This window comes from Sus scrofa, chromosome 1 (genome assembly GCF_054392235.1).
Source record: "Sus scrofa isolate SSC_HxYL_T2T_F1_AM1 chromosome 1, Sscrofa_HxYL_maternal_Yorkshire_Landrace_v2.0, whole genome shotgun sequence".
In the NCBI taxonomy this organism is placed as follows: domain Eukaryota; kingdom Metazoa; phylum Chordata; class Mammalia; order Artiodactyla; family Suidae; genus Sus; species Sus scrofa.
The window spans coordinates 13,445,530-13,463,915 of record NC_139383.1 but is presented as its reverse complement, the minus strand read 5'-3'; the positions used below and the strand labels follow the sequence as shown (position 1 = coordinate 13,463,915).

The window sequence follows — 18,386 nt, the reverse complement described above, 5'->3', positions numbered from 1 at the left end:
AAAATACAAGAGTACCCTTACTCCTACTGTATTACACCAATGAAAAAACAGTAACTTTTCTCTAATGATACATTGGTGATCTCTTTATTAATTCAAAACATTTTTAAGAAGTCAGTGTAATGCATGTGCATTTTACAATAATATCTATAGATTTCCACAATATAGTCAAATGAAAACAGCTGTAGTTTGACTTACTTTGAAAACTCAAATAGATATACTTAGTTTGAGATTTTTGAATTTTCTTACATTACTGTCATGCTCAAATTCCATTACAAGTTGAAAATTCTAGCATTTTCAGGAAGTCTGTTAGTGTACATAAGTAAATAATAAAATAGGGGGCATAAAAATCCAAAACAATTTAAGTGGAAGAAAAATAATCTGGATTATCTATTCAACTTGTAAGTACCTACAGATATTCTGGCATTTCAGAATAACCAAAGATGGTGTCTCAAGTTGTATTCATGCATTCAAAAAGTCTCTGTGGTCCACTAATAAATATTGGTGAAGTCCAATATATGGATATAGATTATTAAGTATAGCGAACATGGTAGCAAAAAATTAGACACGTTCAATATGATAAATTTTACAGAACCAAGCACATTGAAATTATTTTTAATATTTAACAACATCCTAAAATCATATACAATAAACATTATTTATGACAAATAGGTTAAAGCAAGAGGGAAAATTCAGGTTTTTTACATTATTCCAGTATTCAGTGTTCATTGTTCAGTGGACGGCAATATAGAAAAGTACTCAGCAAAATGATCATTGATTTAGGTTACCTCTGACCACTAGTACCACTAAAATCTTCACTACACAAGGGGATAGAGGATGAAGATAGTTCCAGGGAAAAAGTTCACTTTCACCTCCATTAAGTGAATATTCAGGCTAACACTATTTTGGAGTTTTATTTTCCCACTTCAACGTTCCAGTTCATTTTATATTTTTTTTCTTCATAGTATTTGTTAGCATTCTTTTAATGGAAACTAATAGCAGTGCTGAGGAATCTGCTCCGAATATTTTTTTCTTTTAGTGTAATGCTCATAAATTTACCTTAATGTAGCCTCTTTAAAAATGTATTACTTTACAGTGGGAAAACCTAACAGACCCTACCTCAGCCAGGTGCTGAAGTTCAGTATCGACAATAAGTCATGATGATGGTATATACCTTTGATACCATGTGATATGAATGGCACCTCTGCGGTCTTCCTTCCAGAAATCAGTAACACCTGTCCAATCATGGGGAAAACCTCAGACACATTCCAGTTGAGGGACATCTTACAAAACAGTAGACCAGTACTACTCAATACTGCCAACATCATCAAACACAAAGGAGCGTTTGAGAAAATGTCACAGCCAAGAGGATGCGTGATGACTAAATGGAATCTGCTATTTTGAACAGAATCCTGGACGGAAAAAAGGCATAAGGTAAAAGCTATGGAACTCAAAAGTCTGGACTTAATAATGCATCAATATTGATTCATTAATCGTGACAACTGTCTCATGGGCGTGTGGTATATAGAATCTATCTGTACTATCTTTATAATTTTTTTCTGTAAATCTAAAACTATTCTAAAAAGGTTTAATGAAAATTTTATGAACACACAGCCACCTTTTATTTTTGTATTTTCATAATAAAATTACTTTAAAAATCTTACTACCTGAATATTAAAAAGAATGCTTTCTATTCCATGCCAGTATCAATGTTTGATACTGACTAGTCTCTTTTAATTTAGTTTTAGCTATTATCCACACATATTTATTTGGCAAATTACCTGATATTTATAGTATTCCTACCTTGAGAATGTTGTTTTATTCCCCTTTGATTTAAATTTACAATGTTATACACACACACACATGCACGTCTATATATATCTGTGTGTGTGATTGAAAGAAGCGTGTTTCTAGTTTGTAGATTCAGTGATGTTGGTGACTGGAAAAGAATGATTTTGAATCACATTATTGTACAAAACAATAACGTATTCATATATTCCTCCACCTTAAAATAAGTTTGGTCGTGTTCTTTTTGGGGGGGGAGGGATGTATAATTAAATCAGATTTTTAAAGTATAGTTTGAAAAGAGAAAAAATGATTAAAATGACATTTAACAATACATTCTTGAAAATGGGTATTATTACTGAGCTGGAGAACCTTGATAAAATAATAATATTTTATGCAATGCTTCACTCTTTCCATGTTTATTTCATTTAATTCTCAGGGCCACCCTGTAAATTAAGTATTATATTCCTCATTCAAAAATAATGCAACAGGCTCAGAGAGGATAAATGATTTGTCCAAGGTCACATGAGACAGGAATGCAACTTGTCATAAAATTTACAATTGAAGCCTGGTATTTGGAAACAATATTTATCACTCTGTGCACTGTTGTGTGGTGCAAGGATACTACTAAGAGTGTTGCAAGGAAAATCTGAAGCAAGTTTTTGGTATCAGTTTCATTGATAAATATCTGCAGTTGTAGCAAGTAAGGAGTAACTAAACTTTTTACAGATTGAATATTATTTTCTCAGAACAGAAATTTTTAAAAAGCTTAACAGAGCATGCAAATATTAGTGTTTGCAAACTATACTTTTATATGTTTTTCTAGAAATATCTTTGCTACTTTTCAAAATAATTTGCCAATATATCTAGTGCAATGTTTTCAAAACTTGTTTGGTAGGTTTCTATTTATTTTGGATCTAAGAAATTTTAGGTAGCTTATTTTCCTATTTTCTGAATGTATTTTGAATTTCTTCCTTGTATATTTCATCCTCGGAGCATCTGGTATATTGCATTTTTTTTTTTTTTTTTGCAAATGTAATTTGTCACAATTACAATATGACAGTTTTTTTCCAGTATAACTTAAAAGTGTGTAAAATGGTATAAATTCAAAAATAAGAATCAGGTATTATTTTTAGATCAGCTTAGTGAGGTGAAAGTGTATTTTTGCCCCTAATAAATAAATGCTATTTACCTATTTCTATAGTCCTTTTGCAAAACTGAACTATCAGGTAAATATATGATACACATTTCATTCCCTAAGTCGAACCTAGGCAGCATTAAAGGATACTAATAAACACCTCATGCACCATGACCAACTATCAGAACTGGTCATCCTATGTACATATTTTAAGATTTGAAAAAAAAAAAAAGACCCCATTATGGTCTTGATTTTTGCACTTCATAATGTGATATCAAAATTGTGTTTTGCTAATGTTGTTCTTTCGCCTCTGCACCTCCTGTGCTTAGAGCCGCCTTACAATACTGTTGGGACATCTGTATTGCCTCTGGATAGCATGATCAGTACCCAGAGTAAAGAAGCATCATCCATTCATTTTGAGTCTTGTCTTTAAGATCCATCTCTGAAGAAATCTGGCTCTCCAATATATATTTATATATAATCTATATTCTCTTCTTTCCATTTTAGATCCATCTGAAGTTAGGCACTAGAGAAAGAGCATTAACCTCTTTCTGTGTGCATTAGCAGAGTCTAAGAGTATACAAAGATACCTCGACAGTCTAAAACACAGCATATACCTTCTAAAGTGCTAATTTTTCCTCAGGGAGGAATGTACTTACTAGCAAAAATCAAACTCTACCAATACTAATATTGTGCTCTTGGAATGGTAGCATAGACACCAGCTGAGGGCTTTTTTTGTTTGTTTCTTATAGCTCTGTCATTAAAACAGAAGGAATTATACCGTATTTTTAAAATTGGTAGAGTGGCAAATATGCAGACATACTCTTAGATAGAAACTTTAAACATTTTGAAATTCAAAGAGAAACCCTCCCCTCCCCTGAAAATAGGAATTTAGCACAGACTCCCTCACAGACCACGGTTACCAACATCTGATACATAAATCGACTCTAGAATCATTCGCAACAAGCTTCCCCCAATCAGCTTTCAAAAGGACATACTACCTTCAAGATGTGTCTTCTACAAATGCCCAGGGTAGGAGATTAGGACTCTTGATAAGGGCCCTTATCTTTTACATTTGGTAAAATATTAAAGGTATTGTCAAACAGACAGTTCATCGAATAAATAGTCCAAAGTATCTTATAAAGATAACTTATGACTAGCAGGTCACCATCATACATAGTAACAACAAGAATATAAAGTCTACATTTAAAAAGATGGATGCATGCGGTGTGTCATAGTATATTACATATTTTCTAGTCATGTGCACCCATTTGTTGTGCCTTAAACACAGCAACACGTATGATATTACAACACATGTGTGTATACACCATAGTAGCATAACAAACTCACTTCTAATCAAGAAAAAAATAATTTAGGAACAATAAACTTCACAATAGAAGTGATGATTCCTTTAGGTTTTTACTTCACTCGTTAGGAAAAAAATATGACTTTTTGTAAACATCTTCATAGCTATCTTTTTTCAACATATTACTGAAAACTATTATTCGAATAGCAAATATCTTAATTGACGTGGGTAAAGCATATCTCAACACACTAACACTTTCAGACAAAAACAGGCATTTGTTAAAAGAAATGATTATTATAAATATTTTGTCTTGTATTTTAATTACACTTTCATAAATAATGTATTTAAAAGTGCTGAGTATGGTAGGATAGTCAGCAACGCCAGTGTAAACAGAATGTTTTGTTTTCTACTCTGCAAACTTTTTTTTTAATCCCATTTTGTCAAACACTGCAACAGTTAAAATATTTGCATAGGGAATAGATAATAGCCCTTTTAATCATATCTCCTGAATTCTATATAAATTAGAAAATCAAATTCACTTAAAAAAACAATTATTGAAATGTTCTAAGTTTATGGAAAAAGAAAATTACGATGCCAACCTTTCAAGTAAAATACATTTTAAAAAGAAAATCCGAAACAATTTTTTTAAAAAAAGTTTAATAAATTAAAAAAAAATGAGAGGTAGTTAAAAAATGACAAAGGAAACCTATAATTTTAATATCCTTAATATAAGGCCAGTATTCTCAGTGGATATAAATATTTCTAAAACTTTCATTTTAAGTTACTCAATATTATATTTATTAAGTTTAAGATTAAAAAAATAGCCTCCAGGGGATATTAATATTCAAATGTAATACCTTGCTATAAATATGACACTGACTTTTGTGTGTGTGTGTGATAGGACTGTTTTCTTGAATGTCAAAAGTACATGCCAATGTCAGGCAAGTATTTTTCTGTCTTAAAGATTTAGTGGTTCTTATAAAAAATAATATGGCAGCTAGAAGATTTGAGCACTGTACTGCCTTTCAATTATGGATGAGAATTCATAGTTTGGTTTTAACATTTTTAAAATAAGTCCTTTTTAAGATACTAGGTGAAAACAGTTAAGGTCTGAAGTAGAGAATTATCTTCTGGATAATCCTTATAAAACTTTTCTTGGTTAAAAACAGCTCTTTCACTGGATTTCACTTTCAAGGAAAATATGCCACAGCACAGATGCTATTTATCAAAATGTTTTATGATGCTACATGTAGGCATTCCTTTATTAAATCCTTTCTTTATATTCCAAAACTAAGTTATCAAGCTTATTATTTTTTTTCTTGCTAAAGTACATACTTTACACAACCATTTTAGAACTGGAGAGCCAGTCTTTAATAAATGAATTACAGTATTGGACATCTGATATATACATAGATTCATTTTCTTCTATTACAATTAAAAACAATATCACTCATTGAGATAGAATATCTTCAAATTATTTTGTGCTTTTTTTCTCTTTTCGGCTTCATATATATATATATATATTTTAATTTTTACATAGCAAAATCTTCTGTAATGAAAATGCCACAGTTTTGGCAGTGAACAATCGGAGGAATTCCCCATATGGAATTTCCCAACAGACAGAGATAAATAGCTCTTTTTTTCATGTACAGAAATTTTGGCTTCAAAATTCGTGTACTGAACACAGTATATAGCATGATGAATGTCAGAGTTAAACAATTTAAAAATTGGCTTTTTCTGTCTTAGATTATACTTAAAAATGCAAACCACAGCCAGATTTTTGGCAATTATTTCTAGAAGACCATATTGCACAAAAGTCCTTAAATACAGATATAAGTTACGCCGTTGGAATAAATAGTACGACAACTATGTGGCAAACGAAGCAGCTTCACTTTGCACATGCAGTCTCCAGATACACGAGGAGACTGTTCCTAGGACTACAAATACAGTGTGCTTGCAAGTAGAATGCGTGTTGAACAAAACAAACTTAATTTGGCAATTCACCATTTTATGTGGTATTTCCTCCAAACTTAACCACGGATGTAACCTTGATAAAAATGGAGACGAAGAGCACATGGTTGTATTTTCACAGTAGCCTGAGGAATGCTAAACTGACGTTCTCCAGGAACTCAGTTTCAGGTGTTGTTGAACTACTTTTATTTCTCATCCCAGCCCTCCCACGTGATTTTTTGTTTTTAAATAAAAATTAAGATTCGGAAGTAGAGCTGGCAGTACTTTCAACAAATGACTTATAAATTTGAGAGTTCAAAAACCTTGGGAAAGAATCTCTGTGCATTAGGGTATATATCTGAAGTTGGGCATCTTCATACATGAGAGGGTTAGGATCCAACAGATTTCTGTTGATCACCTCTCTAACTCGAGAATCGAGACTGACCTAAAAAGAAATAAGAGCAGATACATTAAATAATATATATATATATATATTTAAACCATTCACCTTTTTATTGAATATCTTGGTTGGTTTCAACTTTTTTTTTGGGGGGGGGCACACTGAGAGCATGCAGTTCTCAGGCCAGGGGCTGATCCCATGCCACAGCAGTGACCCGTGCCACAGCAGTGACAATGCCGGATCCTTAACCACTAGGTCACCAGGGAACTCATAATTTTTCAAAAGATCCCAGTTAAGGAGCTATAGGTTTGTGACATTTCAGAGATGCCTCAGAGATGAAGGCAACCATCTAAAATCTTGAGGTCATGTCTTCAAAGGTTACGTAACCTGGCACACTCCCCTTCAAAAGTTGAATTTCACAAACCAGAACCAACTTGCACACCAGAATTTTAGGTCGCAGATATCTTGGCTTCCTTGGCTCTTTCTTTTCCATGCACCCCCTCAGGCGCTTTTGACAACTCCTATTCTTTGTTGAGGTCCTAGAGAATTTCCTAACCACAGTACACCTTTTCCTCCTCTGATGACATGACTGCTGGGTGACTCTATTGAGGGAACAAGGTCAAAATCTGGCAGAGGCTCGTTCTCTGTCAAAACTTAACATGTACATCAAATGCTGATTCCTGAGAGTCTCCTATCCCAACAAACCCTCCTGTGTCAGGAGGAGGACACCAGTTGTGTGGAAGGGGTGAGCAGAGCAGAAGAACCTCAGCAGACACTGCAAGTCTAATAGCTCCCTGGCACAGCACAGGAGACCTGATATTCTCACCTAGGCGTACATCCCAACATCCCCCTACTAAAGCTTAAGCAGAACAATTGCTTGAAACGCAATCTTTGAAAGGAGAAATGGAGGCAGGGGTTCAGAGTACCCGTAAACTAATCACGTGGTGTTCCTTGAGAAGTGTCAAAAGGTTACACTCTGCATGGCATCGTTTTGTTCCCCCCCACACACACACTCAATGCTAATTCTGTTGGAACAGGTAAGGCATGCTGGGGTGGAAAGAGGGAAATGAAACAGCAGTAAAGGCATGCTTGGGGAACTCAGCTCTGCCCTGAAATGAGATGTTAGCGAAACCCTCCAAAAGGCAAACCAGTTCTGAATCCTGAGTGGTGTCCTCAGTTCTCACTGCTGGATGAGGACACGGGTCGAGATCCACAGTAATCTGCCTTATGATGGACTCAAGTCCATACACATGTTTCATATTTATATATGAACCTTTTGTTCCAAGCATTTTGCAAAAGCCTTTGTGGTTCTGGCTTCTTTTCCTGCCTACTGTTTGGATGCAGCCTGAGACTGTCAATCCCAATGACAGAAGCCACTCAAAATCCATCTGGTGTCTCTAGACTCCTGAGCACTGTAGCCCATGTGCACTTGGGTTCACTGATGAACCCCAGGGATGGCCTTGGGAGGAGGCGTCAGGGCATGTGATCCAGACTCAATTTCTGTGGGTTAGCTAGACTAATTTATATATAGAAAATGTTCAGCATTCATGGCCGAACTCTATAGTCTTCTCTCTAAGTTTCAAAGAAAAAAAGAAAAGGTGTTCTGGAAATGTATCTTTAGGTTTTATTCTCGGTGTTATCGCTGTAAGAGGTCATCATCAAATACAAAGTAACAAAAAGTACAGAATTTTTATCTAAGCTTTTTATTTAAAAATATTATCTGTGTTTCTACTCAACAGGAAAATGCTGACATTGATTGGAGTTGAAACCAATCTTATTCTGAAATGTGGTATTACGGCAAGGTGAATCTTAACAAACATATTCTACTATTTTTTGTAAATAGTGCTCTTACTTTCAAACTTGAGAACTTCTTGTTGCATTGGAGAAAGAAACATTAGATGAGTGAACGTCACTTATCTCTTAAATAATATCGTAACTAAATCTATGTGATAATCTATGTGGGAAAAGAATGGGAGAAAATGGGTATGTGTGTATGTACGACTGGGTCACTTTTATTTGTACAGCACAAATTATCACAGCCTTGTGAATTACCTATATTAACTATATTTCAATAAAACTTAAAAAACAAAAAAACCTGAAAAAATGCAGTTTAACATATATGTTATATAATATAGATTTAACATTTAACATGATAAACTGGTAACAGTTTACCAGAAGCTGGAATAATATTAGTTATCCTAAAACAGAAATAAAATAATTTGTGTTTTAGTAAATGTGTTGAGTCCTCATTTTATGCTGTAATTTTCTGTCCAATTACAAACAGTAGTGAAATATACAGAAAGTAGTACCATTCAATATTTAGTAAATCTGTAACAAAAACACATTTGGTATTTCCACTGAAAAAATAAAATATTTACCTTAACATCTGGTTGTTTGTCTGAAAACGTTGTCTGTCAGTCAAAAGAAGTGTAGAGAGGTCAAAGAACAAGGATAAACCCCAGAGGTATAATAGTTTCATTTTGTGGCATCTTTGTGCTTCAGATTGTGGAACATCTATAATACAAGTTAGTGGGGGTGGATCCCAGCATGGGCTGAAGCCTTAGTCACTCTAGGATCCACACCTGACTGGATGCCTTATAGACCATCTTATAACTGCTTAGGCTTAGATTTTTTGGGGTTTTTTTTGCCATGCCCACGGCATGTGGAAATTCTGGGGCTTGGGATGGAACCCATGTCACAGCAGTAAACCTGAGCTGCTGCAGTGATGCTTAACCTCCTGTGCCACAAGGGAACTGCCTAGAATATTTTTTAAGGAACTTTAATATCTGAATCATTTATAAAATGATAACAAATGAAGAGCTGAAAATTGTCGGGACTTTATTCTTAACCAGAATCTCATCCTTCCTCACTAGACTTTCATTTTACCCGCATTTGACTGAGTTATCATGTTTCCCTTCATTAAATGTAGAACAAGTCCATATTGCTAAAAGTATTCGTACAAATATAGCATATTTCCGTCATGCAGCCGGGGTGCTGAAAATTACATTTCATTGTCTTAAGAGCATGTTTTATGTATTTTTCAGAATGCTGAGTTATCACCCTTCAAATTTTGTTTTCCAGCACCGGACAGGACACATATTCCATCAACGGAGTCCTGACTCTACAGTAGTAAGAGCATTAAACTAATATTCAGGTGCACGGGATTTTAGTCCCATTAGTTCACTTTTCTGGGCCCCAGGATTCAGTGGATTTGTTTACAAAAATAAAAATAGAGAGGGGCACCAAGTACAGTAAACCAAATCCCTGGTGGTACTGCTGCATTCTCCACACTGAGTATCAGGATGGCCAGATTAGTCGTGGTCCTCCCTCCTGCTGCGCCCAGCCAGATTCAGCCACAGACTCTCTCAACACAGTGCTCACAGCAGCCACTGCCAACCAACGGCAGCATTACTACATGGGTGTAATGTACTGTTGATCAGAAATGGATTGGTTTGCACAGGAAGGCCAGTGAGATATTCTAGTGCATATGCCCTTTTGTGAGTGTATCAGTGAATCAAATCATTTGACTTGGTTCGAAAGTAAATGTATCTATACCTGGGCGTAAAATATAACTTTTAACAGGAGTTCCCATCCTGACAACAGCGGAAACGAATCCAACTAGGAACCATGAGGCTGCGGGTTTGATCCCTGGCCTTGCTCAGTGGGTTAAGGATCTAGCATTGCCATGAACCGTGGTGTAGGTCGCAGACATGGCTCGGATCCCGTGTTGCTGTGGCTCTGGCACAGGCCGGCAGCTGTAGCTCTGACTGGACCCCTAGCCCGGGAACCTCCAGTGCCATGACCCTAAAAAGCAAAAAAAAAAAAAAAAAAAAAAAAAAAAAAAAAATATATATATATATATATATATATATATATGTATGTATAATGAACTAATGAACGCAACTAGTATCCACGAGGATGTGGGCTCAATCCCTGACCCTGAGGATCTGGCGTGGCCATGAGCTGTGCGGTACATCACAGAGCAGATCAGATCTGGTGTGGCTGTGGCTGTGGCGCAGGCTGGCGGCTGCAGCTCCCATTCAACCCCTAGCCTGGGAATGTCCATATACCACAGGTGCGGCCCTAAAAAGAAAACAAATTATCTATTATAACTGCCTACTTTGGGTTACTTCAGTTTTGTTCAGAGAGCAATTAGCTGGCGAAACACACAGGCACTTCATATAGTCTAATAAGTTGGATTCTATGTCAAGAGTTAGTAAATCAGCAAACAAGGGGCAAAATGATAAAAATTTGAATTTCACCTTTGTCTCTGTCTCTCTCTGTAGTATTTAGAGGATATTATCAAAGAATGGATAATGGCCTAAATGTAGCTATTAGAAAAAATAAAAGGGAGAAGTATTACGGCTTTTATACTTTTAGTCTGTTTCATTTAGGAAAGGACATGTTCTTAAGCAGAAGATAATATTTTAATGACTTTTGGTGAAACTCATGTTTAAAGTAAAGAAATTTGACTAAAACAAAACTCCATTATTTTGCAAAATAATGAAAATCCGATAATTTTTATTTCAGTAATCAATAGCTATGCTATCTCTAAACTGTGGCCCAAAGAAGGAGTAATTTTGGGGAAACTATTTTACAAAGTGCTGTCATTGAGTGACACCTGCAAATCAAGAGCTGTGACAACAATGGGAAGGTATTTCCCATAAAAACTAAAAATTAGAAAATAAACAGTATGTCCTTAATATGGAGACTATGTTTTCTACTAACATTATTTTACAATGGGACAGTCATCATTTTAAGATGATACATACAGAATACAAAGAAATGGACTAGATAATCTAGACAATAATCTTTTTTTTTTTTTTTTTTTGTCTTTTTGTCCTTTTTAGGGCTGCACCTGTGGCCTATGGAGGTTCCCAGGCTAGGGGTCTAATAGGAGCTGTAGCCACCAGTCTACGCCAGAGCCACAGCAACGCGGGATCCGAGCCGCATCTGCGACCTACACCACAGCTCACGGCAACGCCAGATCCTTAACCCGCTGAGCAAGGCCAGGGATCAAACCCGCAACCTCATGGTTCCTAGTTGGATTCGTTTCCGCTGTGCCACGACAGGAACTCCTAGACAATAATCATTTAAAAATGATACATGTTACCTATTTTGGGGAGAGAAATGGGTCAAATAATCTTCCCAAAGACTGTAATTATGTGTATTTTTAGGCAAGAGAAGCATATCTTGGGGCACATTTGGATTATTTGATATATTTGCCATGTAATGCAATAGTAAATAAAAATAAAGGTGAAATTAACATGCCAGTCAAATTCAACTAGAAAGCGTTAGATGCTGAAGTTCTAAAAGAGACCAGAACCCTGAAGAATGTGTTTTTAGGATGAAGAATTTTAATGGTGTTAGAAATACAAAGTGGCATAAGTAATAAATGTATTGAGGCTACAGAAAAAATTCTCCCGTGTTGTTTCTATGAATACTTTTTCGATATGAATGCAGGAAATAATAATAAAAAAAAATTTTTTGGAGTTTCCGTGGTGGTGCAGTGGGTTAAGAATCTGCATTGGCTTGGGTTGCTACCGAGGCACAGGACTGATCCCTGGCCCCATGCAGTGGGTTAAGGATCCCACTGGGGTGTCGGCTACGGTTGCGGCTACGGCTGCAGCTGCAGCTTGGATTCAGTCCCTGGCCTGGGATCTTCCATATGCCATAGGTGTAGCCACAAAAAATAAAAAATAAATAAATATGACCATCTTTCGTGTATCCAGTTCAAGGTTCCTCACTTTGCGGAGACAGTACCATTAGCATACTCTGGAGCACTAATGGCACTTATGGCCTAACAGATGTATTTTAAAAAATTACCTTGGTATATTTCATTAGACGTGAAATAGCTTATTAGCATCCCAAGCACAGAGATGAATAAAGTAAACACAAATTCCTCTTCTGGATTTCAGGGTTAGGAATATAAGAAAGGCTGAGGGTCACATCAAGGGTTGGAGGAGGGAGATGAGCCCAGCCTACTTCCAGGGGCTTCGCAGATGTCTGCGTGCAAGAGGGGGTGTGGAGGCTAAATGTGGGAGAAGAAAGTTCTAGGTCAGAACATTTAAACGCACAGATAAAATCACAGTGGATTAGGACAGGCGGAACATATAAGAAGAGTGTGGCTGGCAGAGGAGAAAGCATAGAGGAACCTCTAATTTCAAATGCTTAAAAGCACCCCTGGAACTCAGTCGCTCAGCACTTCAGGGGCCAAGCACACTATTAACCCCTCCCCCACCAAATACTTATAACTCTGAGAGCCGGACCATTTCTCGGGAGCAAAATGATTTCTAAAAAGTCAATGTAGGAGTTCCCGTCGTGGCGCAGTGGTTAACAAAGCTGACTAGGAACCATGAGGTTGCGGGTTCGATCCCTGGCCTTGCTCAGTGGGTTAAGGATCTGGTGTTGCAGTGAGCTGTGGTATAGGTCGCACATGCCGCTCGGATCCTATGTTGCTGTGGCTCTGGTGTAGGCCAGTGGCTACAGCTCTGATTCGATCCCTAGCCTGGGAACCTCCACATGCCACAGGAGCGGCCCAAGAAATGGCAAAAAGACAAAAATAAAAAATAAAAAAAAGAGTTAATTTAAAAGTGTTAATCTGGTTGCTTGAAATGTTCCTTATTTACCAGCTACATTCTGGCAATGGGAAGAATAGCTTGCACTTACAATAACGGGAAAACTAGAAGAAGTCAAAGAGCTGCCGTTACCCCCTATCTCCCCCCTAGACTATTAATGGGTCATAAAGGCTCACTCTTTAGTTCTGTAAAAATTCTATTATGAGCATCAACATGGCAGAGTTTGGGGTTATTTTTTTCCACCTACACCAGAGGTTTTCAAACCAGTGTGTATGTGGAAAGCTTGTTAAAGGTGGGAATTCCTGGGCTCTATTTCCAAAAATTCAGATTTGCAAGTCCTGGGTAGGCGTCTAGAATTTGCTTTTCAATCAAATGCTCCAGCTGATTCTCGGGGTTCAGGCTCTGAGACACAACTGCCTGAGTGTTAGTTCTTCTTTTCCACCTTAAGTCATGGCAAAGTATATTTACCCAGGCTTCCTAATGTTAATTCTGAAAAGCAAGCAGACTACCACGTGAGTGAGCCAGAGATAAACGATCAAAGCACAGCAGGTAACCAAACCTTCAAACATGTGTTCAGGTAGATTTTCAGAATGGAGTGTAGGTTATGTACTCCCAAAAGCCTTCTAACCAGTCCACACCCCACGCATGACTCAATTTGGACAGAGGTCTTTTTAGGTTCATCCTTGGTCTTAAGAAGCCCACATCAATATTTTACAAATTTTTACCTCTTTTGGTGATAGTATAGAAATGTAATCTTCATATATCATTCTGGCCTTTTCTTCAATTACTTTTTTGTTCTGCTCTTTCTTTAGGTCTTCACAGGCAAGCCAGAAAAGTAGGTTCTCTTCACTGTATTCTGTTCGGAGGAACTCTCTGAAGAGGTTTCTTCCTGCTGGAGCCTTCATCATCTTATCAAAATTTTGGGACCAGGATAAGACTTCATCCGGGGTGGGGTTTTGGCTGCAGAGACAGAATGGAGCTGTGAATGCTGACCCAGGTGCCAGGAGAAGCAGATAAAAATGCTTTTCAATTACTGCCACCTAGTGGTCACTGAGACTCAGTTCAGCCTGACCTGGCAAACATCTGCTGGGTGGAGGCTAGTTCTTTCTTTCTGAGTATTGACAAAAATTGATCAGGGCACAAGCTATGCGTTAGGAAGCCAAGCATTCAAACAGCAAGAGGCTATACACACTATGCACGTGGTCATCACAGATTCCTAATGAAGCCTGGAAAATTCTGAACTGTCATAACCTATTGCAAGTTTGTAGAAACAAATCTGTACATTACTTTGAAAGGCAAACTGAACTTTTTTTTTTTTTTTTTTTTTTTTGGTCTTTTTTACCATTTCTTGGGCCGCTGCCGCGGCATATTGAGGTTCCCAGGTCAGGGGTCTAATAGGAGCTGTAGCCACTAGCCTACGCCAGAGCCACAGCAACGCGGGATCCGAGCCGCGTCTGCAACCTACACCACAGCTCACTGCAACGCCGGATCCTTCACCCACTGAACAAGGCCAGGGATCGAACCCGCAACCTCATGGTTCCTAGTCGGATTCGTTAACCACTGCGCCACAACGGGAACTCCAAACTGAACTTTTTATTTGCATCTGATGTAGATTTTAATTTTCAAGCCATAAGATATAGTTTCTCTTTTCATTTCTGGCAACTACTTTTTTTTTCATTTTCACTGGATCTATAATAAAATACACTGTGTGCACTTCTAACATAACTTCCTGAACTTTAATAATTACTCTGATAAATATTATGAATGAATTGTTACCCATGAATGGAGTTATCACAATTAAAAAGCACAGGGCCTTTACAATGACACCAGGGACTTTTTAGATATCTCCATTAGATATCTCTAAAAGTTTTTAAAAGACAGAAAAATTACTCTGAAACATCAACATTAAAAACTTCAGAAGAGGAGTTCCCCTCGTGGTGCAGTGGTTAACGAATCCAACTAGGAACCATGAGGTTGCGGGTTCGGTCCCTGCCCTTGCTCAGTGGGTTAACGATCTGGCATTGCCGTGAGCTGTGGTGTAGGTCGCAGACGCGGCTCGGATCCCGCGTTGCTGTGGCTGTGGCGTAGGCCAGTGGCTACAGCTCCGATTGGACCCCTAGCCTGGGAACCTGCATATGCCGTGGGAGCAGCCCAAAGAAATAGCAAAAAGACAAAAAAAAAAAAAAAAAAACCAAACCAAAACAAAACAAAACAAAACTTCAGAAGAAGCAGAAAAAGAAAGCACCTAAAATTATAGAAATAAGCTACTTGGATTTTAATTCTACTCTGTAGATATTGCATTTCAACTTCTCATTTTGGCGAAAATACTTGGCTGGACTCTTTTCTGATGGAAACGGGACTTGGGTGCCACTTTCTCACTTTCTTGCATAATTTGTATCTTTTGTGTGTGTGTTTAGACTCTTCCCCTCTAAAGAGATCAACTTAATGAAAATTCTTAGAAAAGGGAAGAATCAAGACAATTGAGGGGGTTATTCATGTATATATCATTATATTTTGGAAGAGGATAAACTTGGAGTTCCCGTCGTGGCACAGTGGTTAATGAATCTGACTAGGACCCATGAGATTGAGAGTTCGATCCCCGGCCTTGCTCAGTGGGTTAAGGATCTGGCGTTGCCATGAGCTGTTGTGTAGGTCGCAGACGCGGCTCGGATCCCTCATTGCTGTGGCTGTGGTGTAGGCTGGCGGCTACAGCTCTGATTAGACCCCTAGCCTGGAAACCTCCATATGCCGCAGGAGCGGCCCAAAAAATGGCAAAAAGACAAAAAAAAAAAAAAAAAAAAAAGAAAAGAAAGAGGATAAACTCAAGCAATGTTTTATCTGACAGTTTAATCTACCTCATAGAAAAATGAATAAAAAGTGGTTGCAATCACAAAAGAGGATCTCCCAGACTAAGCATGTCTTCATTTCACAAAACCATTCTGAGGAGCATCAGCAAGCAGGAGATTACACTTAAGCACTAGGTCAATGTCACCAGTACACACATGCGAGACCCCATTACCATGTGACTGACACTCACCATTCCTCTAGGACTTGGATGCTCTCCATTTTTGTGGTATGTGTGCTTCTTCCTGCGTTTTCCCCTCTTTCTTCATTCCTAACAGTGAGGCTGTAATGTAGTATAACACTTTATTTTGTCGAGGGAAAACCAATTACTTAAAGAAAAGAAAAAAAACTTCCTGGAAAATAGTTCATGGAGGAATTTTATTTTCAACTATGTGAGAGTATTTTGAGTACAAAAAGAGAAATACCATTTTTTTTTCTTTGCCACACCTACAGCATGTGGACGCTCGTGGGCCAGGGATGGAACCCGCCCCACAGCAGTGCCCTGAGCCACTGCAGTGACAACACTAGATCCTTAACATGCTGTGCCCCAAGAGAACTCTAGCAAGACCATTTTTAAGTGATGGGTAAGCCCACGTCAACTAAAGGAAGAGAATCATTATTTAATGAAGTAAAATATAACCTCAAAAAAAACCAGATATTGTTATACATTCTGACTTCATCTTTGCATTATTTGAATTAACTAAAATCTCTGAGATACTTATATATGTTTAATATTATACATACACGCCCTCTTTGGTGTAATGTCATTTTGACTTTTGCTTTGCTCTGTTCATGTTTTGTTTTCCACTGATTTTCCCCCATTGACAGCTAAAAAGATGGTCTGTAAAATAGAATCTGCTAAATTCACATCATCCTTCTCTGCAGGCCAGGATTTCTGCCACTGAAATACTGCTATTCTCCCATCCACTCAAGTCTGAGTGACTGGATTTATATTTGACTTTTTCTTTGCCCTTTCATTCCTTTCAGTTTACCCCCAGCATCTCGACAGGGAAAGGGTTTTGATGGGAGAACCCTGGGTGTTTCTGGGACATTAAATTTGGGACGTCTCCACGATTACAGGATCTACAATAATCCCACAGCTTTAGTAACCCAGAACAGAATTGAGGTAAACTGCAGGTGAGCAGCGGTGTGGGGTGAAACACCCAGGATTCTAGGTGTAGACGGAATGTAATGGGAGAGGTTATAGGCGGATACCAAGAAGCAGGGTGAGGCGGACTCTATGGCCATGAAAGAGTCAAGCTACTGAATTAGCGAATTGTTCCTTCTGTCTAGATGCTGAGAAGCTTCATGAGCGCCTGTCAGAGAGAAAAAGAAGTTGGGACGACATCCCTTTCAGCTGCTCACTTAAGATTTATTCCACAAAGGGGTAACAGAACTATTGTTTTCTAGTGCCCATTATGTGCCAGGCACTACCCTTCTGCCTTTAATTGTACTATCCCCATTTTATAGATGAGCAGAGGGAGGCACAGAGCTGTCTGGTAGGTTGGCCCAAAGCTGGGCACTAAACATGTGGTATGGTTGGAATTTGAACCCAGTTCTCTGGAACCACCCTGTAATTGTCGCCGAGTGCCTATTATAAGCCATGAGCTCTGACGGGCACTGAGGCAATAGAGCACCGAGGCGAATGCCGAACAGTGTCACCGAGTGTGGTGGAAAGACGGGACTTGGTGCCAGTTAGTGGTAATCTGGATGGTCTGGAAAGGGAAGCTGAGACAACGTCTCATTAATTCATTCTTTCATTCTCAAGTCCAAGGGTGAGGATGGAGAGAATGTAGCGGAGAGAAGCACTTAAGAAAAAGGGGCCAATCTGTAACTACAAGTGAGATTGGCTGGAACAACTGAGTTGAGAAAGTGAACCACCTGCAGAAGAGAGAACCCCCAGGAGTTGAAAAGGATTCTTCGGTCAGAAAAAGGACACTTGGAGTTCCCATCATGGCTCAGTGCCTAACGAATCCGACAAGGAACCATGAGGTTGCGGGTTCGATCCCTGGCCTCACTCAGTGGGTTGAGGATCCGGCGTTGCCGTGAGCTGTGGTGTAGGTTGCACATGCGGCTGGCATCCTGCGTTGCTGTGGCTCTGACATAGGCTGGTGGTGGCTACAGCTTCGATTAGACCCCTAGCCTGGGAACCTCCATATGCCACGGGTGTGGCCCTAGAAAAGACAAAAAGACAAAAAAAATAAAATAAAAAAAGAATGAAAGAAAAAGGACACTCAGTGAAAAAATTAAATGTAATAGTGCACTAAATTAAGAGCTCTACCAATATCTAGAGAAAGTGGCAGATTCACTGGTGTAGGAAAGGGGAAGAAACCTCTCGCAAAGGTGGTGTGGCACAAAGAATTCTGGGAAGCAGAAACGGTGGCCGCT

The 18,386-nt window shown here is 38.2% G+C and overlaps 1 protein-coding gene across 5 annotated transcripts in view; it reads right to left on the bottom strand.

The window, feature by feature from the left end:
• Positions 1-55: 55 nt before the first annotated feature.
• RGS17 (regulator of G protein signaling 17) overlaps positions 56-18,386 on the bottom strand; it is a 104,441-nt gene continuing 86,110 nt past the window's right edge. Inside the window, exons 3-5 of one of the 5 annotated variants that reach the window (XM_003353179.5) lie at positions 16,192-16,281; positions 13,880-14,114; positions 56-6,621 (exon numbers count right to left, since the gene is read on the bottom strand). In XM_003353179.5, coding sequence (XP_003353227.1) covers positions 6,433-6,621; positions 13,880-14,114; positions 16,192-16,281 — 514 coding nt within the window. In that variant the 3' untranslated portion in view covers positions 56-6,432. Of the gene's footprint in view, positions 6,622-8,564; positions 9,091-11,477; positions 11,655-13,879; positions 14,115-16,191; positions 16,282-18,386 lie in introns of those variants that run through there. The other 4 variants (XM_085023487.1, XM_085023498.1, XM_085023497.1 and 1 more) reach the window with 4 other exon arrangements.